We start from the raw sequence: 25,392 nt of genomic DNA, 5'->3' as shown, positions 1-25,392 counted from the left end.
GTCCTGACCCACCTGCAGCCGAGGGACTCCCCCCAACCACATCCGAGTATCCAGATTATAATATTAAACATCAAACAATAAATTTAACTGTAACGTTAATAACAATTTCAACTGACCCGAAATTTACTGCTGGCAGATTGTTTAAGCTCAGCAAACTGACCCCAACCCCCCCCAGCCAGGATGAGCTCTGGCTAATCCCCAGGCTTTCGGGATGAGCAGCTGGATTTTGGGTTCTGCTGCGTGCACAGAACTCACTGAACCCCGCCCAGGGCCATTCAGTAAAACCAACATTGAAATGGCCCAAAAGGAAACATTTGGAAAGTGTTTGAAGGGTTTTTATCCCCCCAAACAGGCCCCCCAACAAGCAACGTTTTCATGCAGCAAAACCTCTTTCAAAAATAGGTTTCTACCTGAACTTATAAATATAAAATTACTATAGTAATAGATTTTAATATACTCACTGGAGTAATGTATATATTTATATGTACTAAAAATCTCTATATTATGTGATTTACAGCATGAAAAAACTACCAAAGGCAGTTCAGAACTTCAGAAGAAAGAACCTATAATAATAAGTGTATTAATAATAACATTCACAATAAGCTTAATTACTAATAAGTGTGTTGACAATAACATTAATAATAAGTATGAGGTACTTATTATTAATACTTATTCTAGGTCATATGGCTCCAAAATACACCAGGCAAGACTGAACCAGTTCTGGCTGCACTGAAAACCTGGGAAAAGCCAATCTCTGGTTTTCCTGTCCCAGAGCACCTGCTCAGCTGGAGCACTTGGGCTTTCCCTCAAGGAATTATTGTGGAGCAAACACAGAGGGGAGTCACTGAACCAGCAGCACAGTCCACATCCAAAACCAGGACATGCTGTTTTAAATCAGGATTCATTTTCAATTTTCGTGAAGTTAACACGTAAGACTGGCAGAAGTTAAAGAATCAAAAGAAATGGATATGTAAAAGATCTCTCTCTCAAAGGTTCCTCTTCCAGGCTCAGTTTATGGGAGACAGCCCAGTCTCCCATAAACAATTTCATACATCCCTGAACTCTTCAGCCCATTTAAAACACTTTGTTGCTTGAAATAAGCAGCAAATGGCTAAAAAGGCTCAGAGATTAGTTTTTAGAGCTAGAGCCAGGAGTATTTTAGCCTCCTTCTGGTTGCCTTACCACTGACTGAAATCCCTGGCAGTGTCCAAGGCCAGGCTGGAGGGGGCTTGGAGCAACCTGGGATGGTGGCAGGGGGTGGGTGAGCCTGAAGGTCCCTCCCCACCCAAACCAGCCTGGAATTCTATGGCTTAGATACATCTTCATACTAAAAATCCCAGACTGGATTTATGTACACTTTAAGGGGATAATAACCTACTCTTAGCTCAGATTAAACATTCCACAAGTTTAATACCCACAGAGTTATAAAAAGGACAATATTTAAGGCTAAATTTTCCTTTCCCTCCCGACTCCTGACTGGTATCCAGCCCAAATTTTCTAAATTTAACAGCAATGCTATAATGGCACTTTCTTGTGAAGATAATTACTAATTATAATCCAATCACCATCTGAACTTCTCTTTGAATTTAAGTAAAAGTTTGGCTTTAATCTTTTGCCATAAAATAGGTTTCTCTACATAAAACTGTCCATTATTTCTTGAGCTGTGATTATCAAGCTGCATGTTATTGCTCAGATGATTTCTTTAAGGCTTTTCAATTAAGAGTTTTCCAGGCACATATTTACACCTGGCAGGAGAATGGCAATAATGTGTTTTTCTCTTAAAGAAATACTGTCTTTAAAGGTGCCACTGGATAAAATACCTGTGTAAGCACAGCATCCATGGGAACTGGTTACCTTTCTGGGCAGGACAGCAAGGGCAGTGTTTGGGGATTTTTAAGCTACAAGAGAGGACAATGTAAGAGAAGTGGGACTGATGTGAAGAGAAACACCCACGTTAAGGGGCTGAGCAGGACCTTCAACAGCACCTGAGCCCAGGGACAGCCACCAACAAATCCATGTTGTGGGGAACAGAACCACGGGATTGTTTGGGTTGGAAAAGCCCTCCCAGCCCAGGGATCCCCCTGTGCCCCATCCCCACCTTGTCCCCAGCCCAGAGCACTGAGTGCCACAGTCAGGCCTTCCTGGGACACCTCCAGGGCTGGGCACTCCAAACCTCCCTGGGCAGCTGTGCCAGGGCCCTCTGTCCCAGCCTGGAGCATTCCAGGGGGTTGTGGTGACCCAGGGACAGGACCTGCCACTTGGCCTGGTTGTCCCTCACACCACTGACCTCAGCCCATGGATCCAGCCTGGCCAGATCCCTCTGCAGGCCCTTCCTGCCCTCCAGCAGACCCACATCCCACCCCCCTTGGGGTCATCCACGACCTGACTGAGGTGCCCTCAATCCCCTCGTCCAGATCATCAATAAAGATGTTAACCAGGGCTGGTCCCAGCTCTGACCCCTGTGTAACCCCACTGGAGCCCATTCCCAGCTGGATGGGACTCCATTCCCCACCTCTCCCTGGGCCAGCAGCCAGGTTTAACCCAGGGAAGAACAAACAACAAACCCAGCACTGCCCCTATTCACACACTTTGGCCATCTGGGGACCCTGGAAAGCCCCGGGGTGGGTTTGTGGGCTAAGGCCTGTGAGTTCAGGCAGGAATGAGCAGGGGGTGGCTGCTGCAGCCCGAGTTACCCAGGAGGAGTGCTCCTTCATCTGGTGCTGGTTGCTGTGGGGGCCGCTGGCGTGGCCTCGCCAGAAGCAGCTCTGGCAGAGCTGGTAGTTGTGGCACTGCTGGCACCGGTACCGGAACCCCATCATGCTCTCACAGTGGCAGTACGAGCACTCCACGGGGTGGAAGACTGCCAGGAGGGGGGAAAAAAGCAAAGGGAAAAAAAGCATGAAGTGGAATTCAGGGAAAGCTCGAGCGTCCCGTTCCGTTGCAGCTCCCAAACCACCCCCAGGGCCCTCAGCACTCCTTATTCTGGGTGGGATTGTGAGAGGAGTAAACCAAAGAGGAACATGAGAGTGAGGTGAAGGAGACTGTACCTTCCCATGGGAAATGTACCCTGAAAGGTGAGGGAGAGGGAGCAGAACCAGAACCAGGGCCTCCTCATCCTCCCAGGGAATAATCCCTTCCCAGTCTCCCATCCATCCCTGCCCTCTGGCAGTGGGCAGCCATTCCCTGTGTCCTGTCCCTCCCGGCCTTGTCCCCAGTCCCTCTCCAGCTCTCCTGGAGCCCCTTTAGGCTCTGGAAGGGGCTCTCAGGTCTCCCTGGATCCTTCCCTTCTCCAGCTGAGCACCCCCAGCTCTCCCAGCCTGGCTCCATAAGTTCTCCCCCACCTTTTCAGAACTGTCCCTTCTCTTCCCTGGCTCCAGCAGCCAGCAGAGGTTCCCACTGATAAAAGGGGACAAAAGCACCCCAGTGTCCTGAACCAAAGAGCCCAAACCCTGACAGGGTGATCTGGGAAAGCAACACCACATTTGATAAAATAAACCCTGAGGCACAACCCCCCCAGTGACAGCACCCCACGGGCTGCCAAAGGCCCCACAGCTATGGGTAAAGAGGAGACTGGAGCAACCAGCATCAGGAACATTGGATCAGGGGCAAGGCATCTGCCAGCAAGGTGGAAACCCAAGAGGTGGGAGCTCTTTGGAGTGGCTACAGGGCCTTTTGGGGTTTTACTTGCATATCCCATTTACCATTTTCAACATGGGCGAGTCTGTGCATGAGAGGGAGCCACACAAGGCACTGGGGGGGAGGATCAGCCATCAACGTGTCCAAAAACATGTTTAGCATGATCTTTTTCTGCAGAGAAAAGAGAAAGAGAACTTGATGGCATAGAAAAATTCCGATTTTATACACCAAAAACTACTTCAGCCTTAAAATGTCTCTGTGGCACAACTTGTGCCTCCCAGGAACACTTCACAGACTGGCTGAGAACCCTGGAATCCCAGACTGGTTTGGGTGGGAAGGGACCTCAAAGCCCATCCAGTTCCACCTCTCCCATGGGCAGGGACACCTTCCACCAGCCCAGGTTGCTCCAAGCCCTGTCCAGCCTGGCCTTGGACACTTCCAGGGATCCAGGGGCAGCCACAGCTGCTCTGGGCAACCTGGGCCAGGCCCTCCCCACCCTCCCAGCCAGGAATTCCTTCCTGATATCCAATGTAAATCTGGAGCCTCGTTGGTTCTGAAATCAAAGGTTGTTCCCCACTGTGTCATTTCCCAAATACACCAGCTGCTAATTAACTCACATTTAGTGACCACAAATTTCACACCTAAGCACTGCAAAAGTGTTTCTCCTGGAACATCACCATGCCCAGAGCCTGAACATTTAATGTGAGGCTTAAGATCACCCAGGTTCGTGTTTACAGTTGAGTTAAATGCTATTTACGTTATCTCAGATGAGAAACAAATCATTGGAACAACTAAATCACAGCTGAAATCGACTTAAGAATAAACTGCCTGTAAAGAAGGTGTTTATTTGGTACAGACCCAGTTGAAAGGAATTGTGAAAAAGCTTTAAAAAGATCAACAGAAAATAGTAAAAATGCCATGTTTCATGTTTTGGAGAAGAAATGGTTCATCCCTGCTGCTCTGGTGGGGAACTGGGGTGTGACCTCAAGGAAGGGAACCAACTACAGTGGTGGAAAACCCTTTAATTGCCTATTTTAGGCTGTCTTAAAAGTGCCTGGGATACCAGCAGCCCCTCCCTCCAACCCTGCCCAGGCCACGGATCTGATGAGCCAGGAATGCCAAGTCCTGGAGAGGGACCCCTCACCTGCTGAGGGAAGCAGGTCCTCACGGAATGCTCCGTGTACCCGAAGGAGGGCCCCTCAAACACGGCTGTGGGGAGCTTCAGAACCTCCCTCAGAAACTGGTCAAACTTGGTAAATATCATTAGTCCGTTGGAATCTGATATCTGAGAGAAAATATCTGTAAGAAAATATAACAAAACCCCACAGTAAATACAGATTTGTTACGGGGAAAAAAAGGTTTCAATCCGTTTGAACCCCAAGATGTTTCTGTTTCATCCAGAACATCATTTCTTGTCGCCTGCTATCAAGATAAAATTTATAAATGCATGTATTCCAACGTGCCATGATACAAATCCTCCTGTTTCCTCCATCCCATCTCATCCAGTCCAGAGGGAAGATGCTGCCAGTGCACGAACTGGGACAGAAGGGGAGCAGAGCAGGAGGAAGGTTACCCAGCATCACACCTTCAGTGACCCCACAGGAAACCCCTGAGGAGCCTCCTCCAACCAAACCAAGTGTCAGAGTCCCACAGTCACACCTGGCAGCACTCCAGGGAAATGTGGGAATGGAAGGAACACAACATCACAGGATCATGGAATCACTGAGGCTGGAAAAGCCCTCCCAGCTCATGGATCCCCCTGTGCCCCATCCCCACCTTGTCCCCAGCCCAGAGCACTGAGTGCCACGGCCAGGCCTTCCTGGGACACCTCCAGGGCTGGGCACTCCAAACCTCCCTGGGCAGCCCCTGCCAGTGCCTGACCACCCTTTCCAGCAGGAAATTCCTCCTCCTGTCCCACCTGACCCTCCCCTGGCACAGCCTGAGGCCGTTCCCTCTCCTCCTGTCCCTTGTTCCCTGGCAGCAGAGCCCGACCCCCCCCAGCTCCCCCCTCCTGTCAGGGGGTTGCAGAGCCAGAAGGTCCCCCCTGAGCCTCCTTTGCTCCAGGCTGAGCCCTCCCAGCTCCCTCCCTTCCCCAGATTCACCAGGAGCCATCAGGAGCTGGGGTGCACTGACCCCATCCCCAAGGGACAGCACAGGAGCTGTGCAGGAGGGCAGGTGGGAAGGGGAATCAGATTCCATGTTAGATCTGAAATTTTTGGAAGGAATCCCTCCCTGTGAGGGTGGGCAGGCCCTGGCCCAGGTTGCCCAGAGAAGCTGTGGCTGCCCCTGGATCCCTGGAAGTGTCCAAGGCCAGGTTGGACAGGGCTTGGAGCAACCTGGGCTGGTGGGAGGTGTCCCTGCCTTCACAGGAACTCATCTGTTCCAGAGCCAGTGGAGTGGCCTCAGTGTCCCTCTCCCAGTCCCTCTGTGCCCTCAGACATGGCAGGAGCTGGGAATGCTCTGTCTGCTCATGTCCTCAGCATGCAGGGAAACAGGCCTGTGCATGTGCAAGCAGAGAGACCAGCTTCCAACCATTTATGAGATGAGAGAACATTAAAGATACAACTCCCAGGATTTCCAGAGAGCCTCATGTTCCAGCCGAGCCAGAGCTGCCAACCTGTTCAGGAAAGGGCTGGAATCAGGGGGACAAGGAACCTGGACACAGGAGCTGTTTGGTGATGGAGTGAGCCAGGTGGGAAAGAAAAGGGGAAAAACCAAGTCAGCATGTTCATAATGATCAGAAGAAGGAATAAAGAGCAAGAGAACAGCTGAGGCAGAGAGATCAGAAGCCTGTTCATCCCCAGAGCAGATGGTCGGGCCGGCACATTCCCGGCACGTTCCTCCCCTCCCTGAGAGTCCCTTTGCTCTCAGCAGCCTTTGATGAATTTATTTCCTTCAGCAGAACTGGTTCAAGGAGCAGTGGAGGGGTGTGGATGTTTGGTGCCCACCACATCCTGGGGGAAAGTTAAAGCAGAATTGGTCTCTGCTGCTTCCATCTGCCCCTGCCCGTTCCAGTCGCTGCCCTTTGGTTCCTGCCCTGGAAGGGGGAGGGAACAGCTGGAAGGGGGAGGGAACAGCTGTTTCTTATTCACCACCTCCTTGCTCTCCATGCTTTCACAGAACACTCTATCACAGCAGTTTTCTCTGCAGCTTGAGGAATCTGCTCCATCTCCTTGTGCAGCAGGACTGGGGGGTTTGGACCATGGGCTGCTCTGCCCCACACCAGACCTGTGGAGCCAGCTGGGGAACACTCCCTGGCTCAGAGAGGGAATGCTGGACATGGCACTCAGTGCTCTGGGCTGGGGCACAAGGTGGGGTCACTCACAGGCTGGACTCCATGGCCTGGGAGCTCTTTTCCAGCCTCAGTGGTTCTGGGGTTCAGGGGTCAGCGTCAGGATCGCCGACTCAGCAGAGAATCAGCTCCCAGAACTTAACACAACAAACACTGTGGAAATGCAGTTACCTCCTGAAATGGCTGGATTTGTGGAGCATACTCACATCTGAGTTTGTCCAGGATTTTCCCACCACACATGGTGGCCAGCATGGCTTTCACTGAGAACACCGTCAGCTTCCCGTGGCCCTCGCTGTGGGAGAAAGGACATGGTGAGGAATTCCAGCAGGGAATGGCAAGCACTAAAGCACCTAAGGCCTAGGAAGGAAATGTGTAAATCATTATACTACTGTATATATCCATTATATCTGTATCTGCATTAAGCACTAAGGACTGCCAAAGCTATTCAATGTAACTCTCAAACAGGGATAACACCAGCATTTCTAATGCACTGCAAGAGTTAACAAGTGTCTAACCATAAATCAAATTTCCTTGCAGAATTACGAAAAATTCCCAGATAAAGAGCCTGACATTTGTGTTGCCCATCCCATAACTCTTCCATAAAACAGTGCTAATTCATTTTTCCATTAAAATCCATTTGTTCATTGTGAAACTCTGCTTCATTTTTCTCTCTGCTGCCCTCTGTTAGTTTCTTTAAACTTTTACTCCTTAGTTTAAACTCTTGACGTCCAAACTCACATTTCATTCTAAAAACAAGCCCCTGAACTGACAGGTAACAGAGAAGCTGTGTGAGATCCTGGAGACCCCACATGGAACAGGGAACACTGGGAACAGTGTTAATTTGCAGCTGAAGTGATTAAAGCTGCTGTGCTGTGGGAGCAGTGGCACCTCTGGGGAGTCACTTCTGCAGCAGCAAGAGAGAAGGGATGTGGCTCTGTGGAAAGCAGGAAGGAGCCATCCAGCACAGCAGGATTGGTAGGGACAGACAGGGGGGTTATTCCTGCTTCCAGGAGGAAGTTGAGGAAGGGATGCTGTGGGAGAGAAGGCACCAGGAACACGAGGGGAGGCTGGGTGGGTTAAAGCACAGCACAGCTGGGCAAAGGTGGGGAAAAGCTGCAGGAATTCTGAGCAAGTTACTGGCAGACACAAGTGCCCCCTGCCCCTGATCACAGACCCCCACCAAGGAACTCAAAGGTAAAAGGAGAAACCCAACTCAAATAAATTCAAATGCCTGTCATCAAATGGGCTGGACAGGTAATCTGTACTGGCATGGAAAATACACTGAGGGGGGAAACACAGGAGGAGTGTGGGGAGAGATCCAGAGAAACCAGAAATACTTCTGAAGGGAGACTGCAAAGAGCTGGAGAGGGACTCTGGAAAAGGGATGGAGGGACAGGACCCAGGGAATGGTTTCCCACTGCCAGAGGGCAGGGACAGATGGGATATCAAGAGGGAATTCTTGGCTGTGAGGGTGAGGAGGGGCTGGCACAGGTTGCCCAGAGAAGCTGTGGCTGCCCCTGGATCCCTGCAAGTGTCCAAGGCCAGGCTGGACAGGGCTTGGAGCAACCTGGGCTGGTGGGAGGTGTCCCTGCCCATGGCAGGGGGTGGAATTAAATGAGTGTTAAAGTGGCTTCCCACCCAAACCATCCTAAGATTCCAGGATTCAGTGGGAAGGAGATGGGCATTAACACCTGCCCTGGACACTGTTAAGAACAGGATTATTTGAAGTGGATTTTGGCTCATGGTATTGAGGGACAAGGTCTGACATCAACAACAGATGAGCAACCACTGGGGACACCAGGAAGAACCAAATCCCTTTTGTTTCCCTTTCACACTCAGAGTTAGTATGGAAATATTACCCTCTGGTAACAATCTCCCATTCCATGGTGAGGGAAAGGTTCTCAGGCTGAGAAGTTCCTGAAATACAAGGGGCTGTTTCCCTAATACAGACTCAGTATCTTTTAAACATTCCCTCTGCAGAAGAGAGACAATCTCCTGGAGCCACAGCTCTGGGAAAAGGAATGGTGATCCCAGGCCATCACTTGTTGATACCCAGCACCCTTTAACCACTCCTGGAAAAAACTAAACTAAGGGAGAAAATTAAACACCTTCTGTATTTACTCCAAGGAACATACACAGAATAAAGTTCACAACAAAGTAAAGACCTCAACTGTCCTATTTTGTTTCTCCTTTTACAAGAGCTTTCCCAAAGGAACAAGTTGGCACTCCCTCTGCATGTGAGAAGAGTAAGACTTTACTACAGGGAATCTGAGAATGGTTTGGGTGGGAAGGGACCTTAAAGCTCACCCAGTCCCACCCCTGCCATGGGCAGGGACACCTCCCACCAGCCCAGGTTGCTCCAAGCCCCGTCCAACCTGGCCTTGGACACTTCCAGGGATCCAGGGGCAGCCACAGCTTCTCTGCCCAACCTGTGCCAGGGCATCACCACCCTCACAGGGAAGGATTCCTTCCCAATCTCCCATCTCTCCCTGCCCTCTGGCAGTTTGAAGCCATTCCCTGTGTCCTGGCACTCCAGCTCCTTGTCAATAGTCTCTCTCCATCTTTCCTGAAGCTCCTTCAGGTCCTGGAAGGCCACAATAAGGTGACTCCAAAGCTTCTCTTCTCCAGGCTGGACAATCCCAGCTCTCCCAACCTTTCCTCCCAGCAGAGCTGCTCCAGCCCTGGGATCACCTTGGGGCCTCCTCTGGACTCTCTCCAGCAGCTCCACGTCCTTGTGCTGCTGTTGCCCAGGGCTGGAGGCAGCTCTGCAGGGGGGTCTCAGCTGAGGGGGTAGAGGGGCAGATCTGCCCACCCCTCCTGACTCAAACTCCAGCTGGCTCCTCACCCAGCCCCAGGCAGAGCTCCAGGGCAACTCCCACTCCTTGCCTGTCCCTCCCAGAGAGCCACTGCAGCATTCCAGCTGTGCCAGCCCTCCCACCACGTCCTCTCCAGAGCAATCAGACTCCAAATTCCTCCTTATGGGGCACCCAGTCAGGCTGAATTCCCAGGAAAGGTCTGAGAGTTTGCTGAAATGTTGGCATTGCCCAGAGAAGCTGTGGCTGCCCCTGGATCCCTGCAAGTGTCCAAGGCCAGGTTGGAGCAACCTGGGCTGGTGGGAGGTGTCCCTGCCCATGGCAGGGGTGCCACTGGATGAGCATTAAGGTCCCTTCCCACCCAGACCATTCCATGACTGTGACTGTACCTGTCTGGCAAAAAGCTACAGGCTCTGAGCTGGTCCCACCAGCACAGCTGGAAGGAGCTCCAGCACTCTGTGCCTTCCAGCAGCACAGAGCCAGCCCAGGGATGCAATTCCAGCACAGAGCCAGCCCAGGGATGCAATTCCAGCACAGAGCCAGCCCAGGGATGCAATTCCAGCACAGGGCCAGCCCAGGGATGCAATTCCAGCACAGAGCCAGCCCAGGGATGCAATTCCAGCAGCACAGAGCCAGCCCAGGGATGCAATTCCAGCACAGATGTGCATCTTTAAAAACTAACTGCCTGCCACGTTGCTGAACTCCTGGAGAGGGAGCCTCAGCCCTGCCTCTCCTCTTGTTCCTGGCTCTCCCATGCAGCATCCCAGCTTCTCCCTCAATCCCACATGCCAGGCAGAGGAAGGAAAAGGGAAGCTGCTGCACTCTGCTGGGATCAAAAGTGCTGCTGGGGTTGCAGAAAAGGCAGAGCTCTGCAGGGTTGGGGAAAAGTGGGGGACAAAACCTATCTGTAACTAAAGCCTTGATCTTTTGAGGCAGCTCCCCAGAACATGACCATTTCTGGTTTTAAATTCTATGTTTTCTAGAATGATCTGAGAATAACTAAAGCCTCAGCCAACCCTCACAAGTTGTCTCTCAACTAAGGCCAAATCAGATCAGAAACCCCCCTCTTGGTTCTGCTGTCCCAGTGCCCCTGCTCTGAGCTCTGTGCTGGTTTAATCCACCCTCAGTGAGACAGGGACTGTTCTGAGGTCTGGGACTTTCTGAGGGACAAGCCCAGCTTCTGTTCAGTGGCAATAAGAAGTTGTCACATGAGGAAAGGATCAAAGCCTGGACATCACAAACAGAACAACGATTTGGCACGTTCATTGCTGGGGATTGTCTCGGGTAAAACCCCTCACTGGGGCAGCAGCAGAAGACAGATCCTGCTGAAGTAGCAGCTGATGCTGAAAACAAGAAGACCAAAAGTCAGAAGTGCCAACCACAGTGAAGGACCTGCAGAGCCCACAGAGGCACAGCCACCCCAGATCAGCAGAGCAAACCCTGCAGGAACAGGCTGTGAAAGGAACTCGTAAGATCGGACACGAGGAAAGGCCTGGAGAGAACCCTGAGCAAGAAATCCAGCTGCTCCCAGCCAGGAGATGGGAAGTGGCCTTTATGGGCTCCCAGCACACTGGAAGGGGACCCAAACTGACTGTCCAGACAAGGCAGCAGCAGGAGAGGGTCCTTTGGAGCAGTTTCCCACAGAACACATTCACTCCTCACAGCAGCGCTAAACCACCAGGTCCCAGCACGGTGTCACCGCACCCCCAGCTCAGCCCACGGCTCCCACCAGTCCCACAGGGCTCTGAATCACTTCAGGAGGCAAGGTCTGAGGCCCAGCCGTGCTGCTGTGGCACTGCCAGTGCCCGTGGGCACCGCTGTGCCACCGAACCCCCGCGTGTGGCACCCACCCGGCTGCCAGAGCCCCAGGAGCAAACCAGTGAAGGATACAGCTGGAGCAGTTACTAGCCTGTCATATGCTGCCACCATGAAGTTGAGGAGGAGGCTGATGGACTGCTCTACACTGATCTGGTGAGTAGAAGGCAGGCGTTTGTTTAGCTGGTAGTAGATGGAGGAAATGATTGTCTCTAGGCGGGACACGTTGATCTCTGTGTTATGATCCAAAGTGTTAAGGCCATTATCTCGGAAGGCTTCAATCATATTCCAGATATCAACAAGGTGAACTAAAAACAAAGGGGAAAAAAAATTAACTGCTATTCTGTAAGGCATGCAAGGTCACCCTGATGGCACTGCTTGTGAAAACCGGGTTAGCTTTTCTTCAGAATGAACAGTTATTCGTATCCAGAGTGAGAGACAGACTGCTGAGTTCATACTCACAGCTGTTTAAAGGAACAGAGCAGTGCCCAGACACCTCATGTGCCTTTTATTCCACCCTTCAGCATCTGGGTGCTCTGTCAGAAACAATTCCTAGAGGAGCAAAGCCATCCCCCCCAGCATGCAGTGTGTTTTAGCAGAGTTAGAGACATCAGCCACGAGCCCTCCCTGGGAGGGTGGGGAGGGTGGGGAGGTTTCCCAGAGAAGCTGTGGCTGCCCCTGGATCCCTGGAAGTGTCCAAGGCCAGGCTGGACAGCACTTGGAGCAACCTGGGCTAGTGGAAGGTGTCCCTGCCCATGGCAGGGGTGGGACTGGATGAGCTTTGAGGTGCTGCCAAACCCTAAACATTCCATGATTCCATGAGATTCCAAATTCACTACAAATTGTTTACAGTAATTTGGAACCCCCTCGTGCTGACTAGCAGAGTATCGAAGGAGGAACTTGATGTTCCAGTTGAACTGTGACTGTTTCCAGTTGATCCAGTTGCCAAATCCTGAGCATAACACAGGTCTAGAACTCCAAAGCATTTTTCCAAATTACCCTGCCACATACAAGCACACATCTAAGGAGTGTTAACCACGGGGAGAAAACATTTCCCAAACCACAGTTTGGGGAAATCTGCAGAACCACATTAAACAGTATTTTGAAATGTTTCAAAGCTCTAAGTTATGCATGAGAGCAGAGGAGACATCTAAGGATCAACAGCAATCCAAACTGAACGAGATCCAACAGCTACAGAGGACAGACATGTGTGTTCACCACTCCTGGGATCTCCCCAGAAAAGGGTTTGAACTCAGGGTGAGCTTGAACATTTCTCACATTCAGCTTGTCTCTATTTCTCACATAAAAGCCCCACAAGGACAGAAGCCAAGCTGTGACCCCCACCCTGGCTCAGACACAGATCCAACTGCCCAGCCTCACCCACAGATCCAGGGATGGCCAAGGCTGCTCAGGGCATGGGCATCACTGAACTGGGCCAGTGCAACGTCCTACACTCAGCATTTCTTAACACCTCTCTGCTGCTGGAGAGATTTTTAATCCTGGGCCATGAGCTACAGCCAGGAACCAACACTTCTCCCCAGGACTGGGAAACCTCCGAGCCATCCACCCAGTGAGTGGTCACCACAGCCCTGCGACACAGCCCGGGCTGGGGGGAACGTGCAGGGACCTGTGTCCATCCCAGGACACCTCAGCTCTTCTCCTGGCCTCCCCTGTGCCACACAGCCCAACTCCTGTGCCTGGGAGGGGGGATCTGCTCCTGCACACCTCAGCTCTTCTCCTGGCCTCCTCTGTGCCACAGAGCCCAACTCCTGTGCCTGGGAGGGGGGATCTGCTCCTGCACACCTCAGCTCCTTCAGCGTTTGCTGCGTCCAGCTCGGCGCGGGCAGAACACAGTGTCCCACCCCTCACCTGGGATCCACCTCTGCTCTGGGGAGCTGTCCATGCTCACAGGGCCAGGGAAGAGGAGGAGAAAACTTACACTGGCAGTGGGGTACGAACTTGCAGAATTCTTTATGGTCACTCCATGTCACGAGTGCCACTGGGACAGAGCCGGACACCTCCCCACAGGGTTGTCCCTGTGCCCTGCTGGCAGCTGCTCGGGGGTACCCCAGGGTGGAGTAGCACCTCAAACAGCTCCAGCTGCCTGCAGCCAGCACTGAGGGCAAGGAAACACGTCATGCTGGCCCTTGTATTTTAAATATTCTGAACAGTAAGGAACAAACCCCAAGAGATTATACAGCATCACTGTACACTTACACAGTACAACTGCACACTTGATCTCTGTGTCATTACAGTAACAACTGCCACTGCCTGACAAAGTGCTTGCTGCCAGCCCGCCCAGGACTGGCAGGGGTGAGGGTGTGGGACATGCAGGAGCCCTGCCTGCAGCCCGGGGTGAGCAGGACTCACGGTTGCAGCGTTTCTGCACGAAGCGCAGCTTGCAGGCGGTTCGGTACGTGGAGAGCCGGATGACATCGAAGTTCTGAGCCCCTGCAACACACACAGTGTCCTCTGTGACATTCAGGCAGCGTCCCATGGATCTGCCCCTCTGCCCCCTCAGCTGAGACCCCCCTCAGAGCTGCCTCCAGCCCTGGGCAACAGCAGCACAAGGACGTGGAGCTGCTGCAGAGAGTCCAGAGGAGGCCCCAGAGATGCTGCCAGGGCTGGAGCCCCTCTGCTCTGGAGCCAGGCTGGGAGAGCTGGGGGGGCTCCCATGGGGAAGGGAAGGATCCAGGGAGACCTTGGAGCCCCTTCCAGAGCCTAAAGGGGCTCCAGGAGAGCTGGAGAGGGACTGGGGACAAGGCCTGGAGGGACAGGACACAGGGAATGGATCCCACTGCCAGAGGGCAGGGAGAGACAGGAGACTGGGAAGAAATCCTTCCCTGTGAGGATGAGTAGGCCCTGGCACAGGTTGCCCAGAGGATCTGTTCTGTGGCTGCCCCTGGATCCCTGGAAGTGTCCAAGGCCAGGCTGGACACCAAGGTCTGCTCTTGGCTCACATGAGCACAATTTGTATGTTGGCCAAAACAACAAAAGGTCCCCGAAAGCACCAGTTTTACACATCTGGACCTTCCCTGGGTATGAAGCTCATCTGGAAAGGAAAAACACTGATGTGTGACTTCAAAGGGAAATATTCCACCAAAGGACAGGTGGAGTTGGGACACCTCTGAGCTGTGCCAGGGCAGGGTCAGGTGGGATCTCAGGACAAGGTTCCTCCCCACAGGGTGGTTGGGCACTGCCCAGGCTCCCCAGGGAATGGTCACGGCCCCAAGGCTGCCAGAGCTCAGGGAGGGTTTGGACAACGCCCTGAGGGACAGGGTGGGATTGTTGGGGTGTCTGTGCAGGGCCAGGGGTTGGATGGATGATCCCTTTGGGTCCCTCCCAAACCAGGATATTCCCTGATTCTGTGACCTCGGGCTCTTCCCAGTGATGTGCTGAGGAGCCTCACTCAGAAAGGCCCTTGGGAACATCCACAGCCCAGCACTTCAGTGGTACTGAACAGCCACAACCTGAGAACATCCACAGCCCAGCACTTCAGTGGTACTGAACAGCCACAACCTGAGCTGCACAGACACACCTTGGATGGAGGTGACCAGAATTCTGAACACTTCTAACAATTCAGCCAAAGGTAAAGCCCTGCAGGTTGCCCTTCTGTACTAAATGATCACAAGATGAGGACACCCCTTGGCAGTGATGAGATAAAAGTGATGCCCTGAGGCACCAGCCACAGCCATTCCAGTGGGGATGTGCCATTGGACTGGAAAAGGTTCTGAGGAGATTCCCTCCAGCATGCCAGCCTGGACAACAGGAGGAATTTCTTCATGGAAAGGGTTGGGCTTTAAGGTCCTTTCCCTCCCAAACCATCCCACGATTCTATGATAAAAATGCTACTCTGGAATTCCTTCAACAGAACAGTATCAATATCCAGTTTTAAGGAAGACCTCCCTCGGTTTGTAACTGGAATTAAGGACATGCCAGATCAATCTAGGAGTTTCCTTCAGCCCTGTGCTCCCACAGGACAGCAGAATAAGGGGATGGCATGCAAGCATGCAGGGTTTTAACAATCCCAACCTCTCTGCCAAAAGTGATCCTGCACAAACCAGCCCACAAACTGTTCCTCTCCTGAGTCACACCACCATTGTAGGGTCATTTTTTATTTTTTTAAGGCAAAAGGTGCTCTGTTGTCTGTTGTCACTATTTATTTCAGCAGCTGCCCACAAACCTCAGGTATTGCCAGAGATGAGAAATGTGAACGTTCTTCAAAAAAGGAGCTTCCCAAACCCTTGGAGTGACTGACCTCCCTGGCAGGTGTGACCCCCCTTTTGCTGCTCCTCCTGAGCAGCTCCCAGGGGCACTCTGGATGTTTTTCCCTGGGTGGGGCAATGTCTCGTGGAAGAAGATGGGAATGATGTGGCAAAACAGTCCCAGGGGAGCTCTTGGTAAAGAATAAAGGACACTGTGCCTTCAGATTTCCTACTTACTCATTTCCATGAACAGCTGCCTCTTCTCTGCCATGGTCCTCCTCCTCTTCCCACTCTCCTCAATCATCCTGGAGACAGAAATGGCAAACACTGTTTGTGTCAGAACTGCTGTTACAAGAGCAACCTGCTGTGAACAACGTGGGTTTATCCCTCACCAGAAACAGTCTGATCCTGTCTGGGGAGTGAGCAGGCCAGCAGACAGACAGACAGACAGACATCCCTCCATAATTACCCTGTTCCACCACACACACACACACACTTTGGGCTCCTGAACACCTTCTGAGGGAGGGGGGGGCACAGGAAACATTAATTCTGAACGTTTTAATTGCTCCTGCTAAGTCTGAAAGGCTCAGAGCAGCATTAATACAAACAGAAATACCACGTAAGGAATTTCTTTGTGTTCAAAGGGGGTTTGTTTGCAAAGCACAGGGCAAGCTGAGCCAAAAAGGTGATTTTGGGGCCTCTGGGGTTCAGGAGGAGAAAGCACATCCCAGTCCTTCCCCTGGCTGCCAGAGGCCAGTGACAATCCTCTTCCCTGCAGGATCCCTGAGGCTGGAAAAGACCTCCCAGGATTTGGGGGGATGTTGGGTTTGGGGGGCCCTTGTCTTTTCAAGAAAACTTGTAAAAATTCATTTCACTTTGAAACCCAGTGCCTGAGGTCAAACCATACCTGTCAGGGGAGTAAAGAACTTCAGTGCAATTAAGTTGGAAATAAAACCATGGATGTTGGTGGCACAGGCCTCCCTTTCTCAGGGAAACATTAAAGAAGTGACAGCGACAGAGAGGAACTTGTACCCCCAGGTAAGAGGGCACAGGGACAATTCAGCCCCTCTCACAGCACCACACAGTCCTGAAAGAGGCAGAATTTCAGCCAACTCCAGTGAAAAAATGCAAGTTAATTCAGTTATCAGTGCAAAATCTGATTTATCATTTACTTAGTTACTAAATCATTCTTTTGTTACCAGCTTCAGCAGCTTACGGTTCAAAACCTGAGTTTAAACCAGGTGGTTTAAAAACCAATAAATACTGTTTTTAATTGTCTGAAACCTAAAAAAGGCAAAACCTCCTAAGAATTCTCCTCCAGTTCCCCCAAGCTCCATGGGAGTCAGTGGGCTCAGCCTCCTGCAGCCCCATTGCATCAGCCTGGAATGTCCCCAGGGAACAGAGAGCTGTGCCTTGGCACTGCCCCACGGCCCCCAGGAGCAGCCTCACAGCACACCCAGCTTCAAACCACCACAGCCTTCCTCCTCTTCCCTTCCACAAAGGGAAACAAGCACATGAGCTTATTATGACAGGCACATGTATTTTGCTGCCTTATTCCTCCCTCCTGTAGAAAAGCACAGGCTCAGAACTGACACACTGCTGGGGTTTTGTTTTTCTGAAGGAAAGCACCTCAGTGGCACTTGTTGGAGAGATGCAAAGGGTTTGTTGTTTTTCTTTTCAGGTTCCTAAAATAAATCCATTTTATTAAGTTCAATGAACGTATTCAAACAGAGCATCTCAGCCAAGGTTCCTCCCAAGGAACTCACCTGTCCCTCACTGCAGGCAAGAGCAGGAGTTCAGTGTCCTGGACACTGGGACTCTGTCCCTGAGATGCATCTTGTTCGAGCTCCAGGTACCCTCATACACTGCCCCAAGCTTCAGGAGTTTTTGGAATATTTCTCTCTGTTTCCCCATCACATAAAATATGCAGGTCAGCTTGAAGCCCACCAGGTGCTGTCCCTGAAATCACCTTTATTCCCACTGCACCCCTTTAAATTCCACAGCAAGGGACTCCAAGGGGCAGGAATCCCCTTGGAGGACTGGATGAAATCACATGAAATAGTGATTTCACGTTTTAAACTGGTTTCAGGAGAGGTTATTTTACCAACACATAAGGGACAGTAATGCTTGAATCTCCTGCAACACCCAGAAAAACAAAGATACCACGAGATCTCCCCCTGCCTGGGCTTTGGGTGCATGTCCCTCATCCCTCCCTTCCCCTACAGACACCTCAGCCACACAGTCATCAAACCCCAGAGTGGTTTGGCTGAGAAGAGACCTTAAATCCCACCTTGTTCCACCCCCTGCCATGGGCAGGGACACCCCCCACCATCCCACCTGGCCTTGGACACTGCAGGGATGGGGCAGCCACAGCTTCCTGGGGTTCCCAGTGCCAGCAGGGCTCGGGATGGGAGCTCCAGGGGTCATCCAGGGGGCACAGGCACCTCCCAGAGCACTGCCACACAGGGATCAGCAGGTCAGATGACAGGACACACACTTCCAGAACCCCAGAGGAGCCAGAGTTCTCCACAAGGAAAATGGGTCAGTGATCTGTTCTTGTTGCCCTTGAAATGAAACCTGACTGAGGGACCTGCTTTGTCCATGATCCCAGAGTCATCCAGCTGGGAAAAGCCCTCCCAGCCCATGGATCCCCCCTGTGCCCCATCCCCACCTTGTCCCCAGCCCAGAGCACTGAGTGCCACGGCCAGGCCTTCCTGGGACACCTCCAGGGCTGGGCACTCCAAACCTCCCTGGGCAGCCCCTGCCAGTGCCTGACCACCCTTTCCAGGAAGGAATTGTTCCCAACATCCAACCTGAACCTCCTTTTGGGCAGCCCCAGGCCGTTCCCCCTCATCCTGTCCCTTGTTCCCTGGGAGAAGAGCCCAGCTCCCACTGGCAGGTATTTGGGAATGTCCACTGGAATCCATCAGGATAACTGACCAACCTGCTTTAATTCCTGAACAAGGAGACACAGAAGGATCCCTCGGGGACGAGGTTGGGAAGAGGAAGGATGGGAAGCCTTTCTCAAGTTCAAAACAGGAATGAACCAAACCCACAGTAACTGCAACTATGTTTAGGATGCAAATTACAGAGCTGGGCTCCCAGCACAGGGAGGGGAAGCAGCAGCTTGTCCTGCACTGGTTGGGTTGGATGTTTGGAGGGGGGGGGGAAGGGGTTTGGGGTTTTGGTGGGGATTTTTTGGGTGGTTTTTTTTGTTTGTTTGTTTGGCTGGTTGTGCCTTGTTTTTTAAACATTCGTGGCACAGTGGGTGAGAAAAGGGCCAAGAAACACACACAGGGGTTGGGATGACGCGGCAGCCCAGAACTCTGGGGAGGGCTGCTCACATTCCATGGGCACACGTGGGGAGAATCCTGGGGATGGCTGCTCACATTCCATGGGCACATGGGGGGAAAACCTGCTCAAACACAGAGTCAGGGAAGTGTTGGATCCCAGAATGGCTGGAGTGCAAAGGCCCCCTAAAGTTCAGCCTGTCCCACCCCTGCCACGGGCAGGGACACCTCCCACCAGCCCAGGGTGCTCCAAGCCCCGTCCAGCCTGGCCTTGGACACTCCCAGGGATGGGCAGTCCAATGTTCAGCTCAGAGAGCACAAAGATGTCACACCTGGAAAACTGCAGGCGAGTGTGTTTGATGTAAACCTCCCAAATTCTGCCATTTCCCTTTATCCATTCACCTTGGCCCCCTTTGCAACAGGTAAATGCCTTCATGGCCTCGGGAGCAACACGAGCAACCCTGACACAGCCAACAGAAAATCTAATTTATAAATTAGATTTACAATAATAAACATGGAGAACCCTACGCTCAGCCACCACCTGAAACAGAACTGCACCATGAACTTAAACACTGTTCTCATTTCTCCTGTTTGAGTTTGTTTTCCTTCCCTCGTTTACATCCACCCTTCTGTTCCAGGGTTCTCCCTCCTCCTCACCTTTAAGGGCTCCCTCCCCACCCCCAGAGCACAGGCAGGTCTCACATATCCCTGTTATGGACCCAAGGAAAACCTGGCTGCAGGAAAACCGGGATAGATGCAGGGAAAGCCCTGCTGGCTGTTCTCCCTGCCCTGCTCCAGCAGGTCCAGCCAGTGCTGACTCAGCCCCACGTTCCGGTGGTTCCCCAACCCAGGTGTTCCCAGGTATTCCCAGGTATTCCCAGGTACTCCTAGGTGCTCCCAGGTGTTCCCAGGTGTTCCCAGGTACTCCCAGGTGTTCCCAGGTATTCCCAGGTACTCCTAGGTGTTCCCAGGTGTTCCCAGGTGTTCCCAGGTGTTCCCAGGAGCTCCCAGGTGTTCCCAGGAGCTCCCAGGTATTCCCAGGTGCTCCCAGGTTTCAGGCCAATACTACAGGACCTTTGTTACGAGGTTTCGCTCTTCTTGGAGCTCATCAGCTGTAGGTAACGGCCCGGGGAGGCAGCTCCTGCTCCTCCTGCCCAGCTCAGCCTTCCCTCCTGCCCCCTGCTCCTCCTCTGCCCTCCTGCTCCTCTGGAACCCTTGGCTTTCATACCTGCAGCTCCAGGGGCTTCCTCACTGCTGCTGGATGACTCCAATTTAACATCAACTCACTGAATCGGCCAAAGTTTGTTTTTTTTTTTTCTTCTGACAGTCAATTTTGTTTTATTTTGTTTTATTTCCACCTTTACTCCAAAGGAGACTCTGACCTTTAGGATCTGATAACCATCTCCAGGCAGTGGTTTGCACTGAAACTCAGCCTCACCAGCCGAAGAGAACAGAAAAAGGGAAAAAAAAAGTTAATTTACAAACTGTTAAATCTGAGTTTGTTCAGATTCTTGATGTTGCATTTTACTAGCAGAAATAATATTTAACTGCAGCTGCTGCACGAGGATAAAGTTGTGCTCAGACCTATTTGTGCTCAGAAATAACTTGTAATTAAAATAAATCAGAATCCCTCTTTGGGGCACAGGTTGACCCGAGCTGTGCTTGACACACACAGAAGGAAGCTGAGTGACTTTCTGATTTGGAGGAACAAATATTCCTGGTGGTTCAAGGAAAAGCTTTCATCCCCCCTCAGCTCACTCACTCTTAAAAATATCATTGGGATGAAGATCTTGAATAAAAACTCAGGGCATACCTGCACTGGTAGAAGTTACTCTTTTGGGCTTCAACTCACATTTCACTTAAACAGTTTAAAATAATTTCTGAACCGTAATAAATACTTTGTTGAAGTATAAAATTAAATTTATTAACTATATAAGGGTGTTTACATTTACTCATCTTAGATTTCAGTAAAAATATGAAGTATTTTTACTCTTCTTTCCTAATTTGAACAAAGACCCCCCCAATGACTGCTTTCATCCCCTCATCTCCCTCTGTGGATGCTCTTCCTCATTTCTGTGCCCTTCAAGCTCATGGTTCATACTCCAACCTCCCTTTTCTCAGCAGTCACACATTAATAAAGGTAACTGATCAAAAATATTCCTGTTTTGCCCCTAAGCCTCTTCCTAGGGGGACAAACTGATCTGGAAGGGATTCCAGAGGGACACATCTAACCCTGGGAGGAGAAGAGATAAACCTTTTATATACATTCCAGTGGTCTGGCAACATCTTCTTTTAAAGGCTATTTTAACCATTTCTGATCATTCTTCCAATTTAACCTAAAATTTCAAACTCTGTTCCAGCCACTGCAGGGATAAGTAACTGAAGTAGAACAGACTGTGCACAAAAGTAGGAAAAAATCCTTTAAAATGTTATTTTTGCGTGCCCAGCCAGTACAGGAGCATCCCTGGGAACCAACGTGCACCTTCCAGCAGCAGGGGCCCCAAATCCTGAAGGCCCTGATGTCTCACAGGTGTTTTTACAAGTTCTGGACTCCAATGCTGGTGTGAGACCTTTACAGACCAAAACTCACTTCAGCCTGGAAGAGTGTGAGTGAAAAACCCCCTGGGCCATGAGCCAGGGAGTGGATTGTGACTCCTCAGTGATTATAACTTTGCAGTGAAATTCTATACAAGCCAAAGGTTCTTTTTTTTACCCCCAGAAATGCAGTGGATCCAAAGCTGGTTTGGAAAATTCTGCAAAAACCTGCCCATATAACACAGCAAACTTCACTAAACATGAACAGGCAATCAGGTAGTTTAGGAAAAAAAAAATTAGCACTAAAAACTAAAGCTTTCCCCTGTCCATGCTTTGCCATTCCTGTCAGAACTGTGAGGTTTGTTCCTGCAGGACACAGCCCCTGCCACCCCTCAGGGCCTCCAGTTCCTGCTGTGGGAAAGAACTGGATGGGCAGGGACACTCTGCTGGGATGAACCTGGGCTAGGGAATGGGGGAATGCAGTCCCCTCCAGCTGGAAACAGGGGCCAGAGGGGTCACACGGGGTCACAGCTGGGCCCAGCCCTGGTCAAGGTTCTCATCCAAGGCCACACAAGGGGGTCAAGGGCACCTCAGTCAGGTCGTGGATGACCCCAAGGGGGGTGGGATGTGGGTCTGCTGGAGGGCAGGAAGGGCCTGCAGAGGGGTCTGGCCAGGCTGGATCCACGGGCACCCTCAGAGAGGAGACACAGGGAGGGGCTGGAGCGTGGGCAGGGAAGGGAAGGGAGCTGGGAAGGGGCTGGAGCAGCAGGAATATCTGAGGGAGCTGGGGGGGCTCAGCCTGGAGAAAAGAGGGATCAGGAGGGACCTTTTCCCACCCCACAACCCCCTGACAGGAGGGGGGAACCGGGGGGGGGGTCAGGCTCTGCTGCCAGGGAACAAGGGACAGGAGGAGAGGGAACGGCCTCCAGCTGTGCCAGGGGAGGCTCAGGTGGGACAGGAGGAGGAATTTCCTGCTGGAAAGGGTGGTCAGGCACTGGCAGGGGCTGCCCAGGGAGGTTTGGAGTGCCCAGCCCTGGAGGTGTCCCAGGAAGGCCTGGCTGTGGCACTCAGTGCTCTGGGCTGGGGGACAGGGTGGGCACAGGGGGGACTCCATCTCGGAGCTCTTTGCCAACCTCAGTCATCCTGTGATTCCATGCAAACATCCTGGCCTAAGCCCCAGTGGGAGCCCAGCAGCCTCACGTGGTCAGAAATGGATAAAGATCTTACTGGATGCAAGTTAAACAAAGATGGAACAAGTACCAACATTAACCGTGTGTTTCTCTGAAAACTTTCCAAAGCTTTCAACACGACTTTAAAAGGAAGCTCCAGGTTCCCTCAGGACAAAACAGAACAAATTCAGACCCAGGAGAGTTCCAGACCATCTGCACTTCTGTCACTTCAGGTCTGCAAGTGTCAGTTCAGTGCCCAGAACAGAGAGAAACCCCAGCCCTGAGGAACTCAGGGGTCAGCCAGTGACCAGGGTGACAGAGGTTCCTGCCCCAGGTGTTATTTGAGGTACCCAGCACTACACATTCCTTTCCAGTCCCCAGGAATCCCTCAGCCTGGGGCCCAGCAGATCTGCAGGCTCTGCAGGACAACACTCTGTGTTTAAACACAGTCAGGTCTGTTCCCCAGCAAACCACAGAGAGGGGGCAGAGAATTCAGGGCACTCAGTGCCCACGACACTGAAATGCTTTGCTTGAGTAACCAGAGAGCCAAACACTCTGATTGCACTGAACTGCCCCAAAGCCTGAGCAGCAGGAGTGGGTTTTTACAATCTGTTGGAGGCTGAAGGTAATGTCTGTATGTGGGATTCACCACGAGCCTGCAAACAAGAGCAAATCCAGCAGCCCAAACTGTCTCCTTAAAATAAAGCAGTGCCGCTGTCAGACAAGGTAATGAAACATTCCACCAGGATTTCCAAGCAGTAAGAAGCTGGAAATACCCTAATTAAGAGCTGTGCTTCCCAAAATGGATCTGGCAAACCCTTCCCAGCCACTGCACCCTGCAGGGGCCCAGCACTGCTCACAGAGCACAGGAGAGAACTCCAAAGCTGCCTCTTCAGCCACATGGAGTGTTCATTATTAGGAGATGTTCTAAGCTCCAATTCTGCCCCTTTCCCTCCTGACCCAGGGTGGGGGATGCAGCAGGTGACACAGCTGGGAGCACTGACAGGACCAACCCAACCCAACCCTCAGCAAAGTTCACCCAGAGCTCCCCTGGCACAGCTGCAGGGATGGGAAATCCCAGCAATCCCAGCAATCCCAGTCCAGGGGCAGTGAGAAACACCTGGAAACATGAACCACCTTCCTGATCACAGCTGAGTCAGGGATAAAAGGGCTTGCTGGGTTTTAGTTCTTTAATTTCATCTCCTACATTAACTTAAAAGGGAAAACAAAGTAAGCCAGAAGTAAAACTCTAATTGGTGATAGGCCATTGCTTCTGTAAAACCAAGCACTGAAAACTAAAACTCCCTTAAGCTTTGGCACTTTCTGTTTTTTAAAATAACTTAATTTAAGGCCTCAGCTCCCTCCCTGTTTGCCTTATGCCAGAACACCCCCTTCACTCCCCCATCTCTTAAATCACAGAATCATTTAGCTTGGAAAAGACCTCCATCATCAGCAAGTCTGCCCTTTGACCCAAATGAAGTTAAAAGCTGCACTCATGAAGGCTGAAAAATTCCTCACCCTTGTAGTCAGTCAGTAACTACTTTGAATTATTATAATTTTAAGTGGTTTTGAACCACAGAACATCCTTTAGACATCCAATCCTTTTAAAATTTAGTAATGATTTGGCACCCTGCTATCATAATTCCCTTTGTTTCCAAAGAGATGCACCTGGCCAAATAAAACTCCACAACAGATATCACACCATAAGGTCTCCTACCTTTTCTCCCAGATCTAGGCTGCCCAAAAGCCTTCACTGGCACAAGTCTTTTAATAAACACTGAACCAAACAGAGACAACAAAAATCATGATTTCTTCTCCCACAGCCAACAAGTTCTGAATGACCCACAGCCTGTGAAAGAAGCAGCCTGCTCCAAAAAACCAGGGAGCCTGGGGCAATCCTGGGGAGCCTGGGGCAATCCTGGGGAGCCTGGGGCAATCCTGGGACAATCCTGGGACAATCCTGGCATGGCTTCTGCATTCAGCAGCACAGAACCAGCAGGGAACAATGAGAGGGAGCCCCACGGCACCCACAGGAGCTCCTGGATGTGCCCCCTTCCCAGTGGGATCCTGGAAAAACCAGGAACAAACCCTGGCAGCCCAACCATGGACTGGGGAGCTGCTGCCCTGGGGCTGACCCCAGCAGCAGGTTTGGGGTGGATTCAAGCAGAGAACAAGACAAGAATCCTGTGTGTGATAAGGGGAACAAGGAGGAACCCAAAGAGGATTTCACAGGACAACATGGCCAAGGAAAAGGCCTCTGGAGCAGCATCCTGGGCAGGTGGAAGCACAGCAAGGATTTAGGGGGCAGAGGAAAACTGGAACTGAAACTTTCTGAACAACTGGTTCAGGTACATGGAATGGTTTGTCACTGGGCAGCCACACCAGACAGAGCACAGAGTGATCAAAGGTTTGGGTTGGAAGGACCTTAAAGCCCACCCAGTCCCACCCCTGCCATGGGCAGGGACACCTCCCACCAGCCCAGGTTGCTCCAAGCCCCGTCCAACCTGGCCTTGGACACTCCCAGGGATCCAGGGGCAGCCACAGCTTCTCTGGGCAACCTGGGCCAGCATCAGCCTTAATAAACTCTCTGCAGTTCCCTCACTTCTTGGGGTCCCTAAACACTTTGGGAGCACTACA

General features: G+C 51.6%; 2 protein-coding genes across 6 annotated transcripts in view; one reads left to right on the top strand and one right to left on the bottom strand.

The window, feature by feature from the left end:
- The window catches only part of DTNB (dystrobrevin beta), a 90,875-nt gene that overhangs the window by 64,196 nt on the left and 1,287 nt on the right, over positions 1-25,392 (bottom strand). For 2 of the 3 annotated variants that reach the window (XM_051773818.1, XM_051773820.1), the window contains exons 3-9: positions 15,999-16,066; positions 13,927-14,007; positions 11,651-11,864; positions 7,135-7,220; positions 4,781-4,935; positions 3,702-3,807; positions 2,694-2,860 (exon numbers count right to left, since the gene is read on the bottom strand). In XM_051773818.1, coding sequence (XP_051629778.1) covers positions 2,694-2,860; positions 3,702-3,807; positions 4,781-4,935; positions 7,135-7,220; positions 11,651-11,864; positions 13,927-14,007; positions 15,999-16,065 — 876 coding nt within the window. In that variant the 5' untranslated portion in view covers position 16,066. Of the gene's footprint in view, positions 1-1,820; positions 1,899-2,693; positions 2,861-3,701; positions 3,808-4,780; positions 4,936-7,134; positions 7,221-11,650; positions 11,865-13,926; positions 14,008-15,998; positions 16,067-25,392 lie in introns of all 3 variants that reach the window. The other variant, XM_051773821.1, reaches the window with a different exon arrangement.
- The window catches only part of LOC127463867 (uncharacterized), a 48,001-nt gene continuing 44,470 nt past the window's right edge, over positions 21,862-25,392 (top strand). The window contains exon 1 of one of the 3 annotated variants that reach the window (XM_051773884.1): positions 21,862-22,535. In XM_051773884.1, coding sequence (XP_051629844.1) covers positions 22,056-22,535 — 480 coding nt within the window. In that variant the 5' untranslated portion in view covers positions 21,862-22,055. Of the gene's footprint in view, positions 22,626-25,392 lie in introns of all 3 variants that reach the window. The other 2 variants (XM_051773883.1, XR_007901047.1) reach the window with 2 other exon arrangements.

This window comes from Manacus candei, unplaced genomic scaffold (genome assembly GCF_025592945.1).
Source record: "Manacus candei isolate 608988 ecotype Guabito, Panama unplaced genomic scaffold, ASM2559294v1 h1tg000177l, whole genome shotgun sequence".
Lineage (NCBI taxonomy): Eukaryota > Metazoa > Chordata > Aves > Passeriformes > Pipridae > Manacus > Manacus candei.
Note: the sequence above shows the minus strand (reverse complement) of the source record. Positions and strands in the feature narration are given on the sequence as shown.